Source organism: Nothoprocta perdicaria, unplaced genomic scaffold (assembly GCF_003342845.1).
Source record: "Nothoprocta perdicaria isolate Ctin4 unplaced genomic scaffold, notPer1 scaffold_3, whole genome shotgun sequence".
Taxonomy (NCBI): domain Eukaryota; kingdom Metazoa; phylum Chordata; class Aves; order Tinamiformes; family Tinamidae; genus Nothoprocta; species Nothoprocta perdicaria.
The window spans coordinates 4,658,470-4,679,924 of record NW_020455532.1 but is presented as its reverse complement, the minus strand read 5'-3'; the positions used below and the strand labels follow the sequence as shown (position 1 = coordinate 4,679,924).

Below are 21,455 nucleotides of genomic sequence, written 5' to 3'. Positions count from 1 at the left end.
TGATGACAAGTTCCTGGGCTCCTTTGTATGCAGGCAAAACCCCGAGCTGCTCGGCTATTATGTTATACAAGGAGAAACTGATTTTATGAAAGGTAGGTTGGTGTTATCAAGTTAAGAGGGGAAAGCAACCACTCTTTGCTCTCCCACTCTGTATAAGCATGCTGTTTGAGGTTGGAAAAAAAGCCTATTTGTTGTACACACAATTTTAGTTGTTAAATAACTCACAGGCAGAAGGTCCAAGTTGTTGTTAACACTTCTAGCTTTTCCAGTCTGTTATAACTACAGCACTTTTTGTAACACAGAATTTTCTCTGAACTTTCCAGATACAATTATCAGCCTTAAAATACCAGACAGCTATTATACTATGCCAACCAAGATCCGATTTTAAATAGAAACCTTTATTTACATTATTATTAACATTCAAACACAAAAATCAGAAGAGCAGTAATACCTTACAACCAGCTCTTAGAAAATCAGTCCCATGGTTTTCTGTTTTGTAAAATAAAGATACAGGTATTCCAAGCAAAATTTAATGTAAACTATGCTTAAATGCAGTTCTCAATACTGTATGCCTTCTCCTGAGATATTTTTTTAAAATATTGCTCTCAGAATTACATGATTTCATACTTGCTGTAGCATCTATCACCTGGTAGCCTGCACATAAGACTCTAAAATAAAATGTGTGCTAATTGGTAAAACAATCAAAAAGTTTTAACTTACAATTGAAAAAAACATTCCTGGTGTCCTAACTTTAAAAGCCTAATTTTAGAACAAATGTGRATAAAAATACTACATGTGAATTTTATAAAAACATTTGCTGCCATCAAAAGAATAACAAAGACATGTAGCAAAACTCTGTTCTGTATGCAACAGTGATCAGAGGTGGTTGTAGTAGCCAACTGGTCCCTGCTGAGAAATTCTGAAGCTTTTTTTTTCTCCTTTTTTAAAAAAAAGAAACACTCAGCTGTTGCTGTAGAATCAAAACTGAGTTTGTGGATACTAAATGCCAACAGATTTCAAATAAAGTTTTATTTACTGCAATAGATAAACGTTTTAAACTAGATGTAATCAGAATCAGTGTTGCCAAGGAAGAATTCATCAATGCACTTTGAATCAAGTTTAAACTAAAATTCTTTGGATTCAGCAAAAAAGTAGGTATTGGAAAGCTCAAACATTCTAACCCGAGATGAGCACGTGCCGCGCCAGGAGGACAGCAGCCAGCTGTGCACAGATGTGTGAACAGAGTCACTCCTTGACCAACAGCTAAAAGGGGGCTGCGGATAAGGTAGTATAGCGTCAAAGAGGAAAGCACCTATGGGAARCCAGCAGGGTTTGCAGCCTCCATCAATACAATGAACAGCTACAAACTATACTGATTGATTTAATGTACAAAACAAGGCATTGCTGCCTGCAGCTTACTCAAGTAGGCAGCACTTATACTCAACCAAGAGGGGTGTTCTAAGACATAAGGAAGGAGATTAAAGYTCCTTAGACTTCTAAAAGCTCTGCATTAAAAAGTACGTTGGAGTAGGACTGAAAGTTTCAGATAAATACTATCACCTAACCTCTATACTCAGTACTAAGTGTAAAGATGGGGTTGCATAAGGTAGATAGACTGAACCTATATTCCCTTTGGAACACAGCTGGCTGGATGTTTTCCAGTGAAAGTCATTTCTATTAAAATGGAAGCTCAGTGAATATGCTGAAAAATAAACCCACCTCATGCTTACAGTACAGAAAAAGCAATAAAGAGCAGAGGCTTTTCTTTCTTTACTCACTTGGGAGAAGTTAGTTTTTCATTACCCAGTGAAAAAGCGAATTAGAGCATCACCCATCATCACCATTTCTGGGCACCCCTTACAGAAGTACAGCTTGCTGCAACTGCCTGAAACTGGAAAAACTGCCATAGGATCGTCATTTGGGGAACCAAAACAGAGAACTAACACATCCATCAGCAAGCCGTATGACTAATTTTGTAACCAAACTTAAACAGTGATATGAGAGAAACCTGCTTAGAAAAATACATTCATTATGATGAGAACAATTCAAGGAGGTGCCGACATTTGGTTGTGTGTGACGTGATAACCCTACATGATGTCTGCATGTCCTGCAAAAACAAATACTTTGCAATAGACAGACCTCTTCTGAAGAACATTTATAGTTCATTAACATTAACCAAAAAAAGACATAATCCAGATACATCAACTGAAAAGGGAACACATATATATATATGCTATGACTGTCCTGACAAGTCACAACATTTTTACAATGCAGAGTCTTTTTGTAAAATTGCCTTATGTAAAAAGAAATGTAACAAAGTGCTCACAGATGGAGAAAGCATTTAGCAATCGGTCTTTTATAAAAAGCTATACGTTAAAGATGTAAAAATAAATGATGTGTCAAAGACCAAAAATGAGGGGGAGAGAGATATGGGGCAAAGTCACCCAACTTCAAAGACATTAAATTTAATTAAAAAAAAAAATCTATTGGACCTCAACTACACTTAGTTTACAGAAACCAACTTTGTTAAATATTTAGCTTCACAAACTCTGCAAAAATGAGTTAGTGATCTACAAAAGTCATAATATATAATACAGTATCTTAAAGATCATATATACAAAATTTATTCACAAAAAAGACTGCAAAATTCTGATTCAGACAGCAGTGCCTGGCCTTGAGTTTTCTGAAGTTTATTTTTAAAAAGATTAAAGATTATTGCTCTAACTTCCAAACACAGAAAACATTACATTATGCAGTCTTCCAAATAACTCTGAAGAGATTGTGTTCAAGAAGGAACATGAGTACACGCTACTTCATACTAAGTCCTTATCAAAGATATTGCATTAATCCATTATATAGTCTTCTATAAAGTGCACTCAGCTGCACATCAATATGTAAATATTAGTCACAATTGTTTTTAAATAATTTAAATTTATTTTCCTCTCTTTTTTACCCCGTGACATCATTAGACAGGATTCTGGAATAGTACGTGCCAATTCATTTTGCACCGCTACTTTGCTGGGGAAATCCTGACTCTTGGGGATAAGAGATTAAAAGCAGCATTTATATTCAGGAATTCATATAAAAGAGTCAAGGCTAGGAACTACATTCTCTGTCAGATATTCTTACTAGAGAAATCAGAAAATTCTTACCACCATGACTTCTCCAGGCACTTGTCTGCCTGTAGTTCAAGGGCTTTGGATAGCTACAGTAAATAGACATGGCCTACCAGGAATGCACCCATCATATTTACTAAAATGCTATTGCCAAATTCACATTTCTAGAGACAGAGCGCCAAAAATATTTAAGATCTTTTTTGTACAACATAATATACAGTAATACAGAGACTGCTTCTATGAATTCTTTTTTTTTTTTTGATTTTTTTTTTTCCCTTCTGAATGAAGTAACTTAGGACATATGGTGACTAGCTGGAAAAAAAAAMCACTTATTTCCATAAGGCCAGTACTAGTTGCCAAGGAGAATGCGCAGCTTTCCTTTGTAACACTAGTGCATCATTAATAGAGCGCATTCTTGTCTGGAGATCATGGGCTTAGGTGTCAGCAGTATTTCTGTTAAAGAAAAGAAGAAAGCACCATCAGGGAAAATAAAAGTCTTTGCTGAAAAGCTGTCCAGTGTTGCTTTTTGCAGAGGAAATTGCTGTCAAGTTCCTAGCAGGAAAAACAGCCATCTAGTGCTCCTTCTTCAAGATGGATTTGGAGAAAAGAAATACTACCCCAGAGCTGCTTAAAGAGGATACTTGGTTATCTTCACACTAAGAAACGTGCTTTTGGAAAACSTGACATTTCACCTTCCTTTATTTCCCTTTACAAGACCTGTATAATGCTTGCTTTCTTTGCATCTTCCATGACCTTGCTTGGCTTGTCCCACAAAGCCCCAAATTTAGTTTATCTGGGTATTATTTTGTTCTTCCTTTGGTATTTTGTGGAAAGAACAACAAAAATATGTTAAGAATTTTAGCTCTCTTTACAGTGGCTGTTATTAAATCACTTCCTCTTACATAGCAGGCCTAAACCTGCCGTAGTTTCTAGCTATGCCTCCACTAACACAGTAATTGAAAACAGGATTGTGCCAGAAGAACAGTCTGAAGCAAATTGTACAAAATGACAAGAATCAACAGGTCTTTTCATACAGACCATGAAGGATAATAGAGCTGTTGAACTTTTAAGATTTTGTAAATGACAGAATTAATCATTATAGACAACTTACCTGGTCTGGACCCATAGGCATCCCCGACATGGGCATGGTATTCATGTTCATCTGTGCCATATGGCCACTGCTGCCATTCATGTGCATCATACTGTAGGCTGCAGGATTGCCTTGATGGCTAAACTGCTGCTGCGGAAAGGAACTGAAGCACAAAAGGACAGATAAAATTACCTCCAAGAAGTCTACTCAGTGATCAACTGCCTTCCCGGCACCCGCGGTGACAGACGTGAAAGAAAAATTACTTAAATCACCAGAAGCATAAAACTATTTCTTTCCATATAGTATCTGTTCAATGTAAAAAAGCAGTTACGCTCCAAAAAGGAATTTTGAATGCTCACACCCATTGTAACCCTTTGGAGGCTTCGATGAATACTGTACTGCACATTGTAATAATAATTTTTTCCCTCTTTGAAATACTTTTCTTCCTAGCTTGGCTTTTTCTTCCAGGCAAAATGAAAGAAAAAATTTCAGACACAGGTTATGTCAGATATATTTTCAGATATAGGTTTACCTGCTCCGGGTCATGCTTCCCGATGGCCAGCCTTTCATCTCGGGAGACTGATACATTGCTGCTGTCTGAGGATGCTGCATCATAGGATTTTGGGAGGCTCCAATTCTTGATGACATCATTGGGTTGGGAGGACTTGACACCCTACTAAAGGCAGGATCAGGTTGTTGGCTTAGTCCTTAAAGTCAAAGACAAGACAGCAGTATGCTTCAGTTAGCATCACCAAGCATTTCATTTATCTTCRAAAGAAAGGAGGTGGGAAAGGTCATCTTTTCTGTATGTGTATTTTCCATGCTCACAATTATCAATATTTAGGTAGTTTGGGATTGATAACAAACTAAGAAAGAGAAAAGACGACAAGGGAGGGAAAAAAGCAACGTGTTAACTCTAGTACCATAATTGGGTGGATAGGGGAATTGCTGTGGAGGAACKTGAGCCATTGGAGGGCCCGTCAAAGCACCATCCATGCTTCCTGAGGCGGTCACGTTTGGTGGTGGACTGAAAGCCTGAGGTTGCTGTTGCTGCTGCATCATCATTGCCATCCTCTGTTGTCTAAAATGATGACTTATCAGCTCCCTGTTACGCTGAGCCACCATCTGAGCATTAAGAAAACCTTGCTGCTATCGCCCAAAGAAAARAGAAAACCATATTAGAAAATACGTTTAGAAATCAAGTCATGTCAAAATCAGGCAAATCTCAAATATTCTTTCTAACTCTTAGACCCACACAATTATTTCCAGAACTATTTCCAGTAAAGAAAAGCCACAGGCAGTACAAGAACCACTAGATGATCAGACAAGGGTTTTCATCAAGTTGCCATCAGTGTTAATGATGTGTGGATGATTCAGCAGACTGTCTAACACACCCTACATGGAAAAGACCATAAGCACAACAGCAAGACCTGACAGAGAGATTCCCTGGAAATCTCATGAATGGGAGAAGTTTAAAATTTGGGAGGGGGAGGCGAGGGGTAGGGAGTGTTGTTTGTTTTACGAGGGGAAAACACGAATATGCACTGTGGAAACTTTAAAGAAGGCCTAAATTCTAAGCAAACTTGCAAAAGATGCCTCTATTTACAAGTTACTGTTTCAGACAGGTTATTACCCTAATTACTTACCTGTGATCCCACCTGCTGCTGCATAACTGGTCTCATCACYGAGGTATTGCCACTGCCTGGATTTTCCATTTTCATTTCAAGTGTTTGACGGGTCTGGTTCATAAACTTAGAAAGACATTTTAGCATTGAAAATATCAGTATCTGAATAAAGTAAAGGCAAGTCCACAAAWACATTCTTTATAAATCTCTCAAATCTATTAAGTACAATGACTCATTTTCCTGTTTTGATGTACCTAAAGTACTCAACTGTTTGTTAGCAAGCTCAAACTCATTCAAAAAACAAAACAAACTCTAAATATTCTAGTTCTAACTTTTGTTTTCCTTTTTATTTTTCTCTCTCTAAACTTCTTAAGACTAAACATAGAGCAGATCAACTCTCATTCCAAATGATATTTGGGGCAGATGGAAAAGCCACCAACAACAGCTTTGTTTAAAATAATAAACTCCTGTTTCCTTCCCTCTGTCGTAACATTCCCAAACTACAGGCTGAATTAGTGACACTGAACAGCCAAGACAGAATGCACTATTTCCYAAGCATTAAACATTAAAGTATTAAGCATCAGCATTCCTTGTTACCCATCATCATCATATAATACTAAGCTTCACCTATGAATTTTCTATTATCACAGTCTTAGGCATGTCCTAGAGTTTTTCAGAATGGCCACAGTACTTCTTTTCATTAGCCACAATTTTCCAYATTAAAATTGTATTCTGGATTCTCCATTGATACCATGACTCTTTCCTACTCAAAGGGAAATGAATGTTGAAATCATCCAGCAATAGATAATTCTCTAATGCACTGTTATCAAGACAGCRTTAAAATCTTTATGGCTTTATACACTGTCTCCTTCCATCCAAAGCAARTAGCTAAGATGAGATCAAATTAATACAGTGAAAGCAAAGCAGTATTTTAATATACACAAATGGTTATTTAGGGAAGAAAAAAATAAAACAATCAATTTGCAGGAGAAACACAACTGCACATTTAGTGGTCCCACTCAAGAGATTCAGAAAAAGGACAAAATCGTAACAGAGATAATGAGACCTTCCAGAGCTATGTAGTACAGGATTACTTTTAAAATATCAGCAATGCCTTGTCCTGCAGGAACTACTGCACTTGTAACTAAGGAGGCTGATAAAAGATCAACACTCGTCCTAATAAAGGTTCTTACATGTCTACAGTAATAGACGGTCAATGTGAAAAGCACTATCAAAAGGAATGGTTCGTCCATCCACTCATCGACTGTGATGTCTATTCCTGTGTTCTTCAACCAATAAAATTCACTGTGCATCTCTCTCTCTTCTAAAACTAGGCAAAAATTAGTGCAAGATCAGGACTAAAACATTACCTGCTGCCCCTGAAGCCTCTGCTGGAGCTGCATGCGGAGCTGCTTTGGTGTGTTGGTCCGAGGTCTCATCACATTTGCTCTAGGATGCATGCTCTGCAGTGGAAAATTGCTCTGTTGGCTCATCTGATTCATCACTGAATTAAAGGATGGCTGTTGTCCCTGAATGTTACTAAAGCCTCCTGGCATTGCTGCCCCTTGCCCCTGATAGGGCTGTGCATACAGCGAAGACTTCTGGTCAATCATAACTGCAGATTCCTGACCTTGGAATGAATCTTGCTTCTGTTCCAGCGCTTGGCCCTTCAACATAAAGAACATACCGCTAGTGAAGACACAGAGTTTCACTGTTGTGCAACAATAAAACTAMCACACCACATTACAGCCAGGAGTTTCTCAAGCAGAAAATGGTACAGGTAGCTGTTTATCTGTTCAATCTCCAGAAAAAAAAAAAAAAAAAAAAAAAAAAAAGAAGAAATGGCAGAAGTGATGATAAAACATAGTTAAGTCAGTCTTGTTACATACTGCTTACATAAACAGACTGGTATCATTAAGTTGTTCACCACTTTTAAACTGTAGATTGTGCAAATGACAGTGCTGTGTGGAGTTTTCAAGAAAACTCTGAATTATTGAATGGAATTTCTTTCTCCTACTTGCTAGCAAAGCAAATTTGAGCTGGAACTGGGGGAGACGGTAGCGTCATCCTCACWAGCACATTACTGTAAGTAACAGATAAACTAAAGAAAAACAACTCATTCTCTGGTGATAAAACTGCAGTGATTTATGCTCCCCTCCCAAAAATTATACATCAAGGCATTTTCTATAAATATAAGTAAGAAGATGTCATTTTAATGTRTCATAATGCACAAGAAGTTTAATAAGCACTGAATTTCTCTGATGAAAATGACTACTCAAGGCAGGTTCTTCCAAAGACAGGTTTAGGGAAAAGGAAGCAACAAAGTGAGATCCAAGAGCATRAGGAGGCTTCTCTTCAGTTCCTTTCAAGTACCAAGATAATACAGATTGCTGAAAAATAATGTCCAAAATGTCTAATTACTTACTTGGTTTACGAGATCAGGAATTCCTAGTGCTCTGTCAATTTCTTCCAGGCCGGTGACATCCGTGTTGCTCAGCAAAGTGTGCAGCTGATCTAAAAGGGCCCTTTCATCGCTCTGCCCTTCCACATTGGCTCCTGGGCACAAAAGGTCATCCAAAGAGCTCCTAACTAATTGTCTATTAAAAAACAAACAAAAAAAAGTTAAAAACACTCATTATAAACTATAAAGATTGATATATATTATGCAATATATTGACCTAAAAGATTACAACCCAGAAGACCAAACTAAGACTTCAAGACTTCAGGCCCCAATTTAGGTCCTGGAATGTCCACTCAACTATCATGATAAGTAGTTAACTTCAATGCATCTAAATTCTGCTTTTCTYGTTTCCCATTAAACTTCTCCTGGCATCTAAACTTCAGCTTATGTCCACACAAGACATATATAATTGAATGTTTAGCCACGTCCTCCTTCCTCCCAACTTAAGCATGGCTTGATTTTGTTAGCAGTGTTCTTTATGGAGCCCGTTAAAAGACATGCAGTGTCTCACGATGACAGAACAGCAAGAGAAATGGAAAAAGACTGATCCAATCCCTTGCATATACCCCCCCATATATGCTACATTTATTTTTCCACATCTTACACAGGGAATATTCGTATTTAAAATCTTAAAACTACCCTTGTTTCTACCTGTTTTGGGAACCCCGAGACGCTTGCTCCATGGACAGCATGTTATCAGGCCATGATCCAGGCTGGTTAGACGCTCCTGGCTGTCCATAAGGATTCCCACTCATACCAATGTTAATCTCATTCGGCCCTGTGATGTAAAAGGTTTGTTTTAGGAAAAAAAAACAAAACAAACAAAAAAAACCCACCCAAAGGCAGGCACCTTGTTGTTGAGTGTTCACACAAAGCATTATGGATGATCATCCAAACCATCAAACAGTTTTGAAGACCTTTCCATCAGCATGTTTTAAACTTCAATATATACACAAATTCACACTCAACTAACTTCAGAAATATTATATACCACAGATTTTGAACACAACAGTAATCTAAAGTCGTTGCTCTATTATAGAATACAATTGCTATTGCTATTCTTTAAATCACTAAATTAGAAACTTGACAACTGAATAACTTTATACCAACATAAATTGAATTTTCTGGCAAATAAAATCTAGCTACTAGCGAATATGCATCGTCATAGTGATGCTAACCTTGTTCAGCATTTTATATTCTAAAGCAGAGAAAAAAATCAAAGGAAAGAAATTCTTAACGAGTGTAACAATCTCCCTCTAGAGACTAATCTTTGGAAGAGGAGCTAAAGTCCTACCAAAATTGAAGCGATTCTTGTAATCGGTGCTCACTGAGGAACAAACACAGCTGCATTTCCTGGTACAATCTAACATGGAGAACTTACTCATGTGAATCATTTGCTGTTGTAGCATTGGTCTGGTACCAGGGACACTGCTGGAACGAACGGGCAGCCCAGGCACAGATCCACCCATGGCGGCTCTGGGAAGGGCGGCACTGAACTCGGGTCCCGGCCTCAGCATCGAGGCAGAGCTTGTTGTCTCCAATCTGTTAACCTTTGGGTTTGGCAGACCCCAGTCTCCTGAGGGATGCTGATTCAGAGCTACGTTTCTGTTGGGCCCACTGGCTGCAATGAAGAGCAGAGAAGATAATGATTTCTCATATAGAATACAATAGAGAGTTTGGGTTTAGAATTAATGGGGATTTTTTTTGCTTTACCAACRACTGCAAATGACAGAGTAATTAACTGAATTCACATAAAGGCAAGTTATGTTAAGTTTTATACCATCCAAAGAGTGTATTAATCTAAATATACTTAAAAATACTAATGAGAGCCATCTTTATATGTTCTTATTTCTATATATTAAAAGTGTAGGTTAAACTCAGAACTCGCAACAGTCAGAAAGTTAAGCAGAAGCAAAATCCTGGGAATACACACAGATGGCAAATGGCTCTTACACTTTTAGTTTGTAACAGTAATTAAGGTACTGAGGTTCTGATAACACTTCAAGACTTCTTCTGAGAAGAATTCACATTATAATCTTTCTTTTTAATGTCAAAGCATTTGATTTATGAGATCTATTTCTACAAAAACAAACAAACAAACCCAGAGTTGCTCCAAAATTTTCCTGGTTTTCCATCATTCTTGGACTTCCACCCATCAAGTTTTGCTTTTGTAACATGGAGAACGCATTGACATTCCTCACTGGAGGGCTTGAAGCCACAGGGCTGTCTAAAGACATGGCTCTGTTGAAGGGCGGGTGAGCGGTCTGCGCAGCCTGTGGACTTCTCATACCTGTTAAACAATTAAGAGATGCTCACAACTGCACAGTTGAAACATAAAACCAAACAGTGCTATTCATGATTTACATAAATTTGATCTATTTGCAGGCACACATATTGCACTTTTAACAGGCCAGCAATAGCTATTCTGTTCCTGTTCTCACTACCTTAGTTACATTTTGAGTGCATACTCTTCATTGCTATACTAATGATACAATAGCCTATGGCAGCACGATTAACCTTGCTACTTGAAGTTTCCTCTTGAAGGAATGAAATCCTTCAGAATTGGTAGGAAATGTATGAAATCAAATTATTCTCTAAAAATCTCAGCCTGCACTATGTTTGCATCTCATAAGAAAAAAAATTATTTTAAAATCGAAGTGTCATGAAATGAAATTCCTTACTCAATGGGGTGGTTCCTTGAAATAATGCTTGCTTTGTTCCAAGGCTATTTCCATTTGCAGACATAGCATTATTGTAAAAATCTGAGCTAGTCAAATCACCTAAAATTGCATCCAAATTATCCAAGTCTCCACTCATCTGAAAAAGAAATAATAAAATACCAACGTTATTCACTATCATATTGCCAACTGTCAGCTTTCATTTAACTCCTCACTAATCTCACAGGATATAACCAAGAGATAAATTCTTTACTTCACTGGTATTTAGGCTTTTTCCTGATTTCCAAAGAATTTCAGATATTATTTAGCTACCTTTTAATGGAATATTCTGTCTGGCAGATTTTGAGAATGAAGAATTTAAGGAGAAATTTGAGGTACTATTCATAAATTAAAAATCCTCCTTTCATCACAAATGTGTACTGTTTGGTAATAAATAATACTTAAAACTGGTCATTGTAAAACATAGGAAAACATAGGAAAAGTACACACAGTCTTTCCTTGCCAGTAAGTTCACTAGTTTTAAACAAAAACTAGTTGTTTGTTGAAGACAAAAAATTGTCTTCAAATCAGTTGCAGTTTTAACAAAACAAGACTTACATACATAAGTAATGGAACAAATGCACCACTACTGCACCACTGTTAACAACTAATTTTCTGAATGGTATTCAAAAAGTGTTGTGATACATTTAGTTTGTAGTCAGTTGTTAGCTAACAATAATAAATAAATAAATATATATATATATAAAATTATATAAAAAATTCATTCCTACAGAGCTATTAGTGATTTTGGAAATCCCAAATCTAAGCAATTAACATGTTCTCAGTACTCAGCATGCTGCCTGGTTCTACAGACCAGCATTATTTATGCTGAAGCAGCTCCAAATATGATCTATCCTTATATATATATATTATCCACCCTTAGAAATATTTTCTAAGCATTGCAATTTTAAGAACAGCTGTCCCAACAAGTATGCCAGTAGTAATTCATTTCCAAGGTCATATAATATGTAATATCATGACATTGCTTGGAATTTCAACTCTAGAAAACATTTTTTTTCAAACATTTTTCATAATTTTCTTATCACTCCAACTCATAGAACTGGAATCACTAGTTGAGTAATACATTTTTTAAAAAACACAGAGGCCAGACTTGGGACAATGTTTTCCATCATTTAAAAAAACACAGTACTAACACTAATGCATTTATAGCTATTTTAAGTATTATACATACTGCTTTTATATTTTTWATATGAAATTATGCAATSTCTGCCAGTTTCTTTTTTTCCTATTGCACCACCAATTAAATACAGAGGCAGGTAACAGCTCCATTTCCTAATGAGCCATAAAAATAAACATGTATGATGTGAATTGTAAATGTTCAAAGATATGATTTTAAATAATAATATATAAGTGTACTTTAAACATACCATATATCAAAGCTAATATTACTCTGGGATTTCAGTACAGCACATTTGGTTATACATATCCTGTAGCCCTATTGGTTTGTGCTTTGTCATTTATAGCAAGACCTAAGCACGTAATTTCATACAATTTGAAGGTTTTTCTAAAAGGAAAGTASTGGCTTGTTCATTATCATCATTTTACATTATACTCTACCTCTTCTGTTGGCTCTGCTTTTACTTTAACCTCTTTTTCTTGACTAGAGGTAGGAAGAGTAGAACTGCTGCATTGTCCCATTTTATTATCCACGCTTTCTACTTTAGGCTTTAACTCTTTGGAAAGCGGGTCCTTAACATCATCTTTATCTAGTAGGTATCTCAGTAAAGCATTGTTTTCCTTCTTCTTTGGGCTCAGTTGTTCCTGTTTGACAGTGCTTTCTCCACAGGCAGCTGTGTTACCAGCATCATGATATGTGTCTTTGCCAGTAGCTTCAGCTGTGATCTTGGCTACCTCTGCAGGAGAATTACCATTCTGCAATAATTTATGTAAAATCCTGTGCTTCTCTTGCAGGAGTGACCCATGCATGTTTGAGGAGGAAGACACCCCTCCAGACGTTGACGAGGAAACTCCAGAAGGGCTCGTAACATTGGTAGAAGATTCTTTACAGTTAGAGTCTAAAGGTGAGTTTGATGCTGTGGAATGTCCTCTTTCATCTGAAGAGCACGTGAGTAGCTGAAGCAACTTCTTATGCCCTTTGCTTTCAGATGGTCCTCTCTGACTTTCAGATGCCTCTAGRCTTCCCTCTTTACTGTCCTTTTCACTAAGAAGCTCCCTGCTGTTTGACTGGCACACGGTACTTTCCACTTGGTTTTGCTCACAATACAAACCAGATGGGCTTTTTGAGTCCTGGGTGCTCGTTTTACTTTGCTGAGCTATGCTCATGTTTGGAGAATTATCCAGTTTTGGACCAGGTGAAGAAAGTGTAGATAGAAGGGAAGTTCCAACCCCCTCACTAATGGCTTGAAGAGCACTAAGAGAACTGCTAGAGAAAGTGCTGTTACTGGTGTTGCTGGCAGATCCCATTGGAGAGTGCATCCCTGTAGAGAGACCAAAATTTAATTAGATTACTGTCTGTATGCGCTTTTCCTTTTGGGTTATGTGTAACTGCTGCATTGAATTAAATGCTTGTTAACTACTTTAAAATAARTGTTTGCAATGAAATCACATATACTATATTTAAGTAACACATACAAAGTCTTAGAGAAAAAAAGTTGAAAAAATAAGATAGAAGTGAGAAAGAGAACTTAAAAAGGCAATCAGAAAATAAAATACCTGTCACGGGAGAATACTGGTGTGAATTCATTTTTGGACTCCCTCGATTTCTAGGGGATATCATTAGGTTCTGTTGGTTGGAAGTTAAGCCAGGACTCCCRTGTGGTGGACTACTCATATTTAAACCATAATTATTATTTTGGTAAGTGGAGGACTGCATTCCTGGTCCAGAGTTTATTGGCCCCATATTCCCAGGGCCTCCATATCTGGTGCTGCCCAGCTGCCCCACGGCACTGGGGTCTGCCACGCCGTAGCTCCTGCTCTGCATCGGCACAACTTGACCCGGTGACATGGTCATCATGCCACCAACAGCATTCGTGCTCCCGGCCACGGGCGCTCTCATGTTCTGCCCAACTGAACTAGGATTTGGTCGATAGCCGTTCTGTTCTCTGTAAATTCAATAGCATCCCCAAAACCCCAAGAAAATAAATTAAAATCTTTTTTCAGGATCAAGTGCTACAAAAAGAGAGTAACACAATTAAATAACTTTTCRAAAAGAATTGTGAGATTTTGTCTATCTCCACAAAAGCAAAAYTAAGTCATTCATTTATTCATTACAGAACTGTTTTGTCCTTTAGGTCACTGAAGCTATAAGCCCACACCAGATCAGCCCTTTAAAATGCTTTTTTATCACCAGCCACTATTTAGATTTATCGGTTTAAATGTCTTCCTTCTCCTACTCCCTCCTTGAGCCAATGCATGACACTCTTCTACTGTGCACATTAATGATGCCCTCAACAGTCTCAGCTAACCACTGATGAGCATCTGGAGGCACTTTAATGCCAGAAGCAGGCAGGTTCCCTCCAGAGCAGCATTTCAATTATTCTTGTGATCAACAAGAACATGCCACAAGAAACACTATATACAGTACATTTAACTTTGCATCATCCATGATGCAGTACAGAGGAAACATCTCACTTCTAACACTGAGCACACGGTTACGTTGGGAGGGTATAGATTCATGCATTTATTTGCACATTAGACAACTCTCTCTCCCAAGTTTTTCCTCCTCTTTTCTAGTTTTAGCCAAATAAAATATTTTGGTATACTGTTTCATCATATTTTGCCAAAACCACATCTATTTTTAAAAGCCATGACAATTAAATGACAAACAGCTGCTGCTCATTTCACCTTTGAAGAAAGTGGGTAGACACAAATCCATGGCGGTCGTTTGTTACGGGATTTCGAAACAGTTTACTCTTGGTTTGCGCTGTCACGATCGTACCATCCGCCAAAGAGAACCGGTACAAGGGTGTCTCTGCATGACCTTGTGTATAAGCTGTAAAAGAAACACACAAATATTTTTCATATTTGAAAGTCAAAAAAAGGTTAATAAGCACTGTACAGATTTTTACTAAACATTCATTTGCCCAAGAAGAAAACTGAAAGACACACCCAAGACAGATATTCTGGAAGGAATCCCATAGGAAGTATCCCATACATTTTCCCTAAAATAGTAGAGAGAGGAAAAAAAAAAAAAGCAAGCAAGATGAATTTGACGTTGMAGTATTTCGTGCTAACCATGCACATGTGGCAAAGCTCTAAGTTTGCTAATAGACTTGCTTGGCTAGGTAAGTAGGTTTCCATGGATTCTCCTTGGGGAGAACAGCTAATGAACCCTGCCATCTCAACTGCCCTAACATATATAGGTAATTAATATGGCATAGAATGAAATTAGGAGCCTTCAAATGAAGTATTTCTAATTTTAAAAAGTTCTTTTTAATCAAAAAATGTGGAAATAATTGCTTTCAGTCAAAATTTTCAGTGCAAACTCACATAAATCATTTCAACAGGAGGAAATGTTTCATTTTTAAGTCAGTTTTTACGTTTCACTGAAGCATCTCAAAGTCAACACCAAATGATTTTGGAATGCATATCCTAAAACATACTGAGTTCCAAATTTCTCATGCATTTAGGATTAAACTTAATCAGTTAAATCCAACTGAATGGAAATTCCATTAGCCAGTACTAGTTTTATTTAATACTTTGAATTACTTTGAATCCTTGAAGATTGAAGTTAACACACACACAAAAAATTACATCTTTCTTAATGAAAACTTGGCTGTACTTTATTTTACCTATCAGGATGATCAAATTAATTATAATAAAGTTAAGCTAAAGTTGAACAAGGGTAAGAGTTCACTGAAGAAATATAATTTGTCTCTGTCATTGCTATATCCATCTGTGGAAAAATAAATTGCTTTGGACTTCKAGATCATTATTCTGATATTTGCCATGAATATTATCAGAATAGACATGCTACAGAAACAAAATAATTTCTGTATTACTAATTACTGTTCCTAAGCAGGGCATATTTTTTCAGTTTGTAAATAGGAGTCACAGCATTAGCACTAACAAAAGCATGAAAAAGAATGAACAGAGGTAGAGTTTGGCATTTTTGCTTAAAACAAAAATACCCACGGCCTTTGAGACAAGCTATATAACCAAATGCTGCAAACAGATTTTTACCTTCATGATAGTGGCGTTTGTTTGACCATGACTGTCCATCATTATGGCATAAGAATCTCTGAATGCACCGACGAATCGTATCTTCAAAGCCAGGTCTCATGGAAGACCTTAATGAGTTTGTGTCAATGTTGACAAGCTTGCCTGTTATGGGCAACAAAATACTCTATGTAAACTCTTAATGACTACCCCAACACTTCTATACCATATACAAACACAGTGCAACACTTCAGAAGACTATTATCACCATTTTAATCATCCAGCATCCTAATGCCTGATTTTAAGTATAAAAATATAATATTTATAAAGGAYCTGTTATTGAATATGAAGCAGCTTGATAAAAGAGCAATACTCAAGCAGGTTTAGATGGTACACTGCAGAAACACAGTAGGGAATTCTTGGTATCAGGTCCTCCAGTTACTACAGATAGGCRGTAGTCCTTCATTTACAGGCATCAAAAGCACAAGTTCAAAAGAGATTTGAAATCTTAATCTCGGGGACATTTCTCACCTGAAAGGTCATGTCTCGTAATAAAGCTCTCTGGATTTGTTGGAAATACTCTTTCCACAGTTGTGATCCGACGCGCCACACAAATCATACAGGATTGCAAGTCTGTATTAAAAAAAGAATAATTTTGCTTTCAATTCTCTATTTTATACTATGAAAGTGTTTAAATAAAACAGCGTAATAACTTGCAATATTAAAATACAAATAAAAGGGATTTGAAGTTTGTGTATTGTGTTTCTACTCCACTCAAAAAAATGGAGACTCCATTCAGTTTCTATTCAGAAACTACTGATCTCATAACATATATGAAGTAATACAAAGTTTATTTTGAGGTTTCTTCTCTGCACAGGAATTGTACAGGATTTCCTACCTTCCCCCTCCTCCATCATAGCTCTTGGCTGAGATAAAGCAAAGCACTGCATTGTTTCATATCGCTGACGTGTATCCTGGTGGCTGCCAACATCTTCCAAAAGATCATGAGAGGCTTTCACCATCATTCGGCAATTAAACGTATGACTCTTCTGTCTTGGTGTTTCATTGGTCCAAGCAACTCCATTAACTTAAAATAACAGAGYGAAAATTTTTATATAAAGATTTTCAAATAAAATCAATTCAGAAGCATTTCTTTAAAACTAGATGCCCTGTTACTTGTTTACAGAGATTAAAAATCATTTTTTGCAACACACCTTAATTTCCATAGCTTATGAACAGTTGTATTGAGAATCAAATAAAGAATATTCTCTTCTGTGATACGTTCAGCCTTACTTGATGGACTACTGAACAGTTATTCCCATTTCTAAAATGAAAGAAATCACCTCAGCTATCCCTGAAGCCATACAAACCCTGTTCCTTTAGCATCCTTGGTTTAAGTTACAGGCAAACAAATTGCAAAGGTGAAAACAGGAATGTGAATTTACAGTACAATGATTACTAATGGCATGCATTTTTGAAAGAATAGATGAAGGTTTTTTAAAATTAGCTTCTGAAGTCAAGAATTGTTTGTAAAACTTTTTTTTCCYCATGGTTATCCATTACAAGTCGAGTTTTTCTCCTCTCTGCTTGATTTTAAATAGCCTAAGTAAAAGTACAGTAAATAAAAACTTCATTACCTGAAGATTTAGGTAAATTTTTAAGGAAGTCCTTCCGGTCTTCCTCGTGCAATATACCATAGACACTTGTATTAACTAAATCTTCTTGTTTATACTGCAGATACTGTGTGACATTTTCTGAAACAAATACTATGTTCCCATCTCGATTTACAACAAACAGGAATCCATCCAATGCCTAAATATGAACATGACAACATATCGCATAAGACAAAATTCTGAATTTAATCTAGTTTAAAAAGCAAACAAGTAATAAATGTCAAGTGTTAAACACATCCTGTCAAGGAAAAGTTGACCTTTTAAATTTTTCAGTAAGGAAAATTGTTTCTATTACCAAAAGATTTCAGTACCAAAAATCAATCTATTCATTTGTTTTACAACTTAGCTATACCACAGTGACAACCAGCCTTTTTGTTTTTATTCTTGCTTTATCGGAATATGTGCTAATGAATTTAACATTGAACTTGCTTAAAATACTGAAATATAAACACCATGGTATTTTTAAGACCTCTAGTCTTAATAAAACTTCATCAGTTGATTGCAATCATTACAGCATAGGAAAAATATTCCTTGAATTGCTAAGCACTGCAGTGACAATTTCTGTAAGTGAAAAAGGAAAGCACATTACTGGAATAATGCTATTCCTTTCTTCCCTTCTAAAGAATATTCAAGCAAAATTAAGAAGATGTGATTTCTGAATGTTTAAAGCATTATACTGTAAAGTCCTCACACGTTATTTATTCCTATAAGATTAGTGACTTTATTGTAGTAGTTTCACCTTACCTAAATATTTGTTTCAATGGGGATTTACTAGGCCATAATTTGTACTTGCCTGTAATAAAAGAGGTCCCAATGAATCCTTATCAATAACTCCTTGACCCGTAGAAGATACATCAGCTTTCTGAACATCATCATCATTAGAAACTGCTTTTCCTGAAATGCAAAAGATATATTTCAAAAAAAAAAAAAAAAAAAATCCCACAATACAATTGCATTTTAATATCATAAACTAGATACTGGGAAATCTGAGAATAGAAAAAAGAAAATAAAATATTGATGAGACAGGAGTCTCCTATACTTTTGGTTGCTTAAGACCAGAAAAACATGTTACCTAATGGCAAACCCTTTGCTCACATAAACTGGCAGTTAAAGTAGAATCAAAATTACCACCACTCTGTTTTGTGAGCAGTGTTTCTTCTACATCATTTAGGAGCAYCTGGTTGATGAATCTTTCAACAGTCCTTACATGTTCCTTAAGCATATAAGCTTAAGGCACTTTACTTAAACACAAACTGATAAGCAAGGTAATACAGTATTTTCAAGTCCTGATTCTCAATTTAAGTATTTGTTCAATTTTCTCTTAACATAAAAATTATTTAAGCCACATCAGAGATTTGATTCAACTTGAAGTCTGAAGTCTTTCTGAATTATGTGCTACTGTGAAAAGGCACAGTTGAACTGTCCAAGTAATTATTGCTCTGGATAGATACCACAGGAAAAAAAAAAAATTAAGAGGGAAAAACTGTACCTTGTTCTTTTATCTGCCGAATCTGTCTCACGGTTTCTTTTAAAATAGCACATTTGTCTGGTTTGACATTGAAATTGTCAATGTCACTCAGATTAGCAGATATCAGTTCAGCCAGTTCTTCAATGTAYTTGCTTTCCTGCTCGCGCCGACGCTTCTCACCACTGCAGGTCAGACTGGGAAGCMGAAACAGCATTTCAGGTACATATGCTCCAGCACGAACAAAAGCTGCACTCAACACCCTGAGCTTCACTGTCCTTCAGATAGATTATAGATTATAAAGCCTACATGGTAGATACTCTCCTAGTAAACAAACCAAAAGCAGGGTGTGTGGGTGTGTGTGCGTGTGCGCRCGCACGTGTGTGTGTGTAGGGGGGTGTTAATGTGTTGGGTCAGTCCCCTGGAGAGCAGAAACTAACAGAGTTGAGTGAAGGGTAGCAGGACAATATAAAACACGGGGCTTGGAGATCTGCAAGCAGAAAACTAGTCTGGAGACCAGCAAATCAAAAAAAAGGTTCAATCTATTGCAAAATTCTGCACTTGACCCTTAACAGCCTGACCAAGGTTTGTCTAGTGAATTTCCTGAAATAAGATGCTGCCTTTATAATTTGGGAGAAACAACAAACATTATTTCTTTTGTCTTCCTACTGCAGTTTCAAAATATTTCATACTTTCAAAGCTATAACTTATTTTGAATTGTAATTAAAGTCTGAAGCATTAAAAAGAAATACACATAATGTAAAACATGRTAAAGTCTGTAGAACCTACCTTGCACCTGGAGTATCACAGGGCAATGGCTTGCGCTTCCTTGACTCATTGGTCAAGCTATCCAAGGAGTTTTCTCCCAATCCACTCATCTTGATCACACATCAGCAGCTAGAAGCAATAAAATTATGAACAAACCCTTCAATAATAATTCAAAATGCAAAAAAAAAAAAAAAAAAAAAAAGCAAACACTTGCTAAAAAGCAAATTATGATTTTAAGTTTGCTACTGTTACTGAAATGGCTAGTGATGGGCTAATGCAGTGCAGGAAGGTGAGCTGAGCACTGGGAATATGGAAATGTTGAATAAGATTTCCTTCCCTTTATGTTCCCTTGTGGTCTTCATGTAAGCTAAGGACCTAGGGATATATATAACCAAGAGATTATTATTATTTCTAACTCAACAGGTTTCTATTGCGTTAGCTTCATATCACTTGCTAAAGCCTTGGATACAAACAGTTTTTCTAAGATTGCAGAGAAAAGGCAAGCCAAGATTTCAACACTCTTTCAGTTTCACTGCTTCTAAAGCAAAGACCAGGACACAAATCAGTATAAGAATAGGTTTCTTTTGTTAAATTCTAGCTGCATTTAGCCAACATGGTAGATAATATATCCACAATTATCATCTCCCCTTACTTCCATGAGGGAAAAGGAACATAATCAGAACCATGTTACAACCAATGACATGCTGAGGGAAGAAGAAAACCTTTTTAATGAACCATGTTACTCACCTACCAAACCAGGTATTTCAAAYATTCAGATTTGGTTTTTTGTACTATAAAAACAGAGCAGCAAGCAAAAGCACCACACGCAAAACTGCACTGTTATTATAATTATTATAAAAACTGTCCCAGGCTAACCATATTTCTAGGAGTTGATTATCATATAACACAAAGGCTGACAGATATGCTTTCAACTAAAGGAAGTTTATGTTAAGGTATCATATAATCCAGAAGTTCTTTACCTCCAAAATCCCTGCAACTGTAGAATTTTCTACTGGTGTTTTCCTTCTTGCTTTCCACACTGTACCCCTATCCCTACTTACTGTATTACTCACACTCATTCATTTAGAGGAAGACAGAGTTAAGAATCACTCAGGGCAGTCAGACATACACAAGCCCTCAAGAGACAGAATACATCCCTTGGTGCTAAAGGAGGTCTGCATGACATCATGAGACCACCCTCTATCATCTTGGATAAAAATTCTGATTAGATACAAGGTATGTTCTTTTTAAATCATGAGAGTGGCCAGAGAGGTTGCTCAAAGAGGTTATGCAATCTCCATCTTTACAAATTTATATAGCCAAATCATGATCAGACTATAAGGAGATCAAGACTCACCTGAAGACATCCTGAGCAACCTGGCCCTGCTTTGAGCCAGCAGT

At 36.7% G+C, this 21,455-nt stretch overlaps 1 protein-coding gene across 1 annotated transcript; it reads right to left on the bottom strand.

The window, feature by feature from the left end:
* Nucleotides 1-1,908: 1,908 nt before the first annotated feature.
* Nucleotides 1,909-20,173, bottom strand: NCOA3 (nuclear receptor coactivator 3). Its single transcript, XM_026041962.1, has 21 exons — nt 20,076-20,173; nt 19,311-19,483; nt 18,615-18,715; nt 17,786-17,960; nt 17,047-17,235; nt 16,680-16,781; nt 16,173-16,313; nt 14,835-14,982; nt 13,704-14,092; nt 12,588-13,468; nt 10,974-11,109; nt 10,394-10,582; nt 9,674-9,913; nt 8,944-9,070; nt 8,257-8,428; nt 7,202-7,498; nt 5,853-5,957; nt 5,130-5,355; nt 4,739-4,913; nt 4,228-4,369; nt 1,909-3,569 (listed from the first exon to the last, which is right to left on the bottom strand). Exons 1-21 carry the CDS (start codon nt 20,162-20,164, stop codon nt 3,558-3,560), a joined length of 4,209 nt encoding a protein of 1,402 aa, XP_025897747.1. The 5' UTR covers nt 20,165-20,173; the 3' UTR covers nt 1,909-3,557.
* Nucleotides 20,174-21,455: the final 1,282 nt, after the last annotated feature.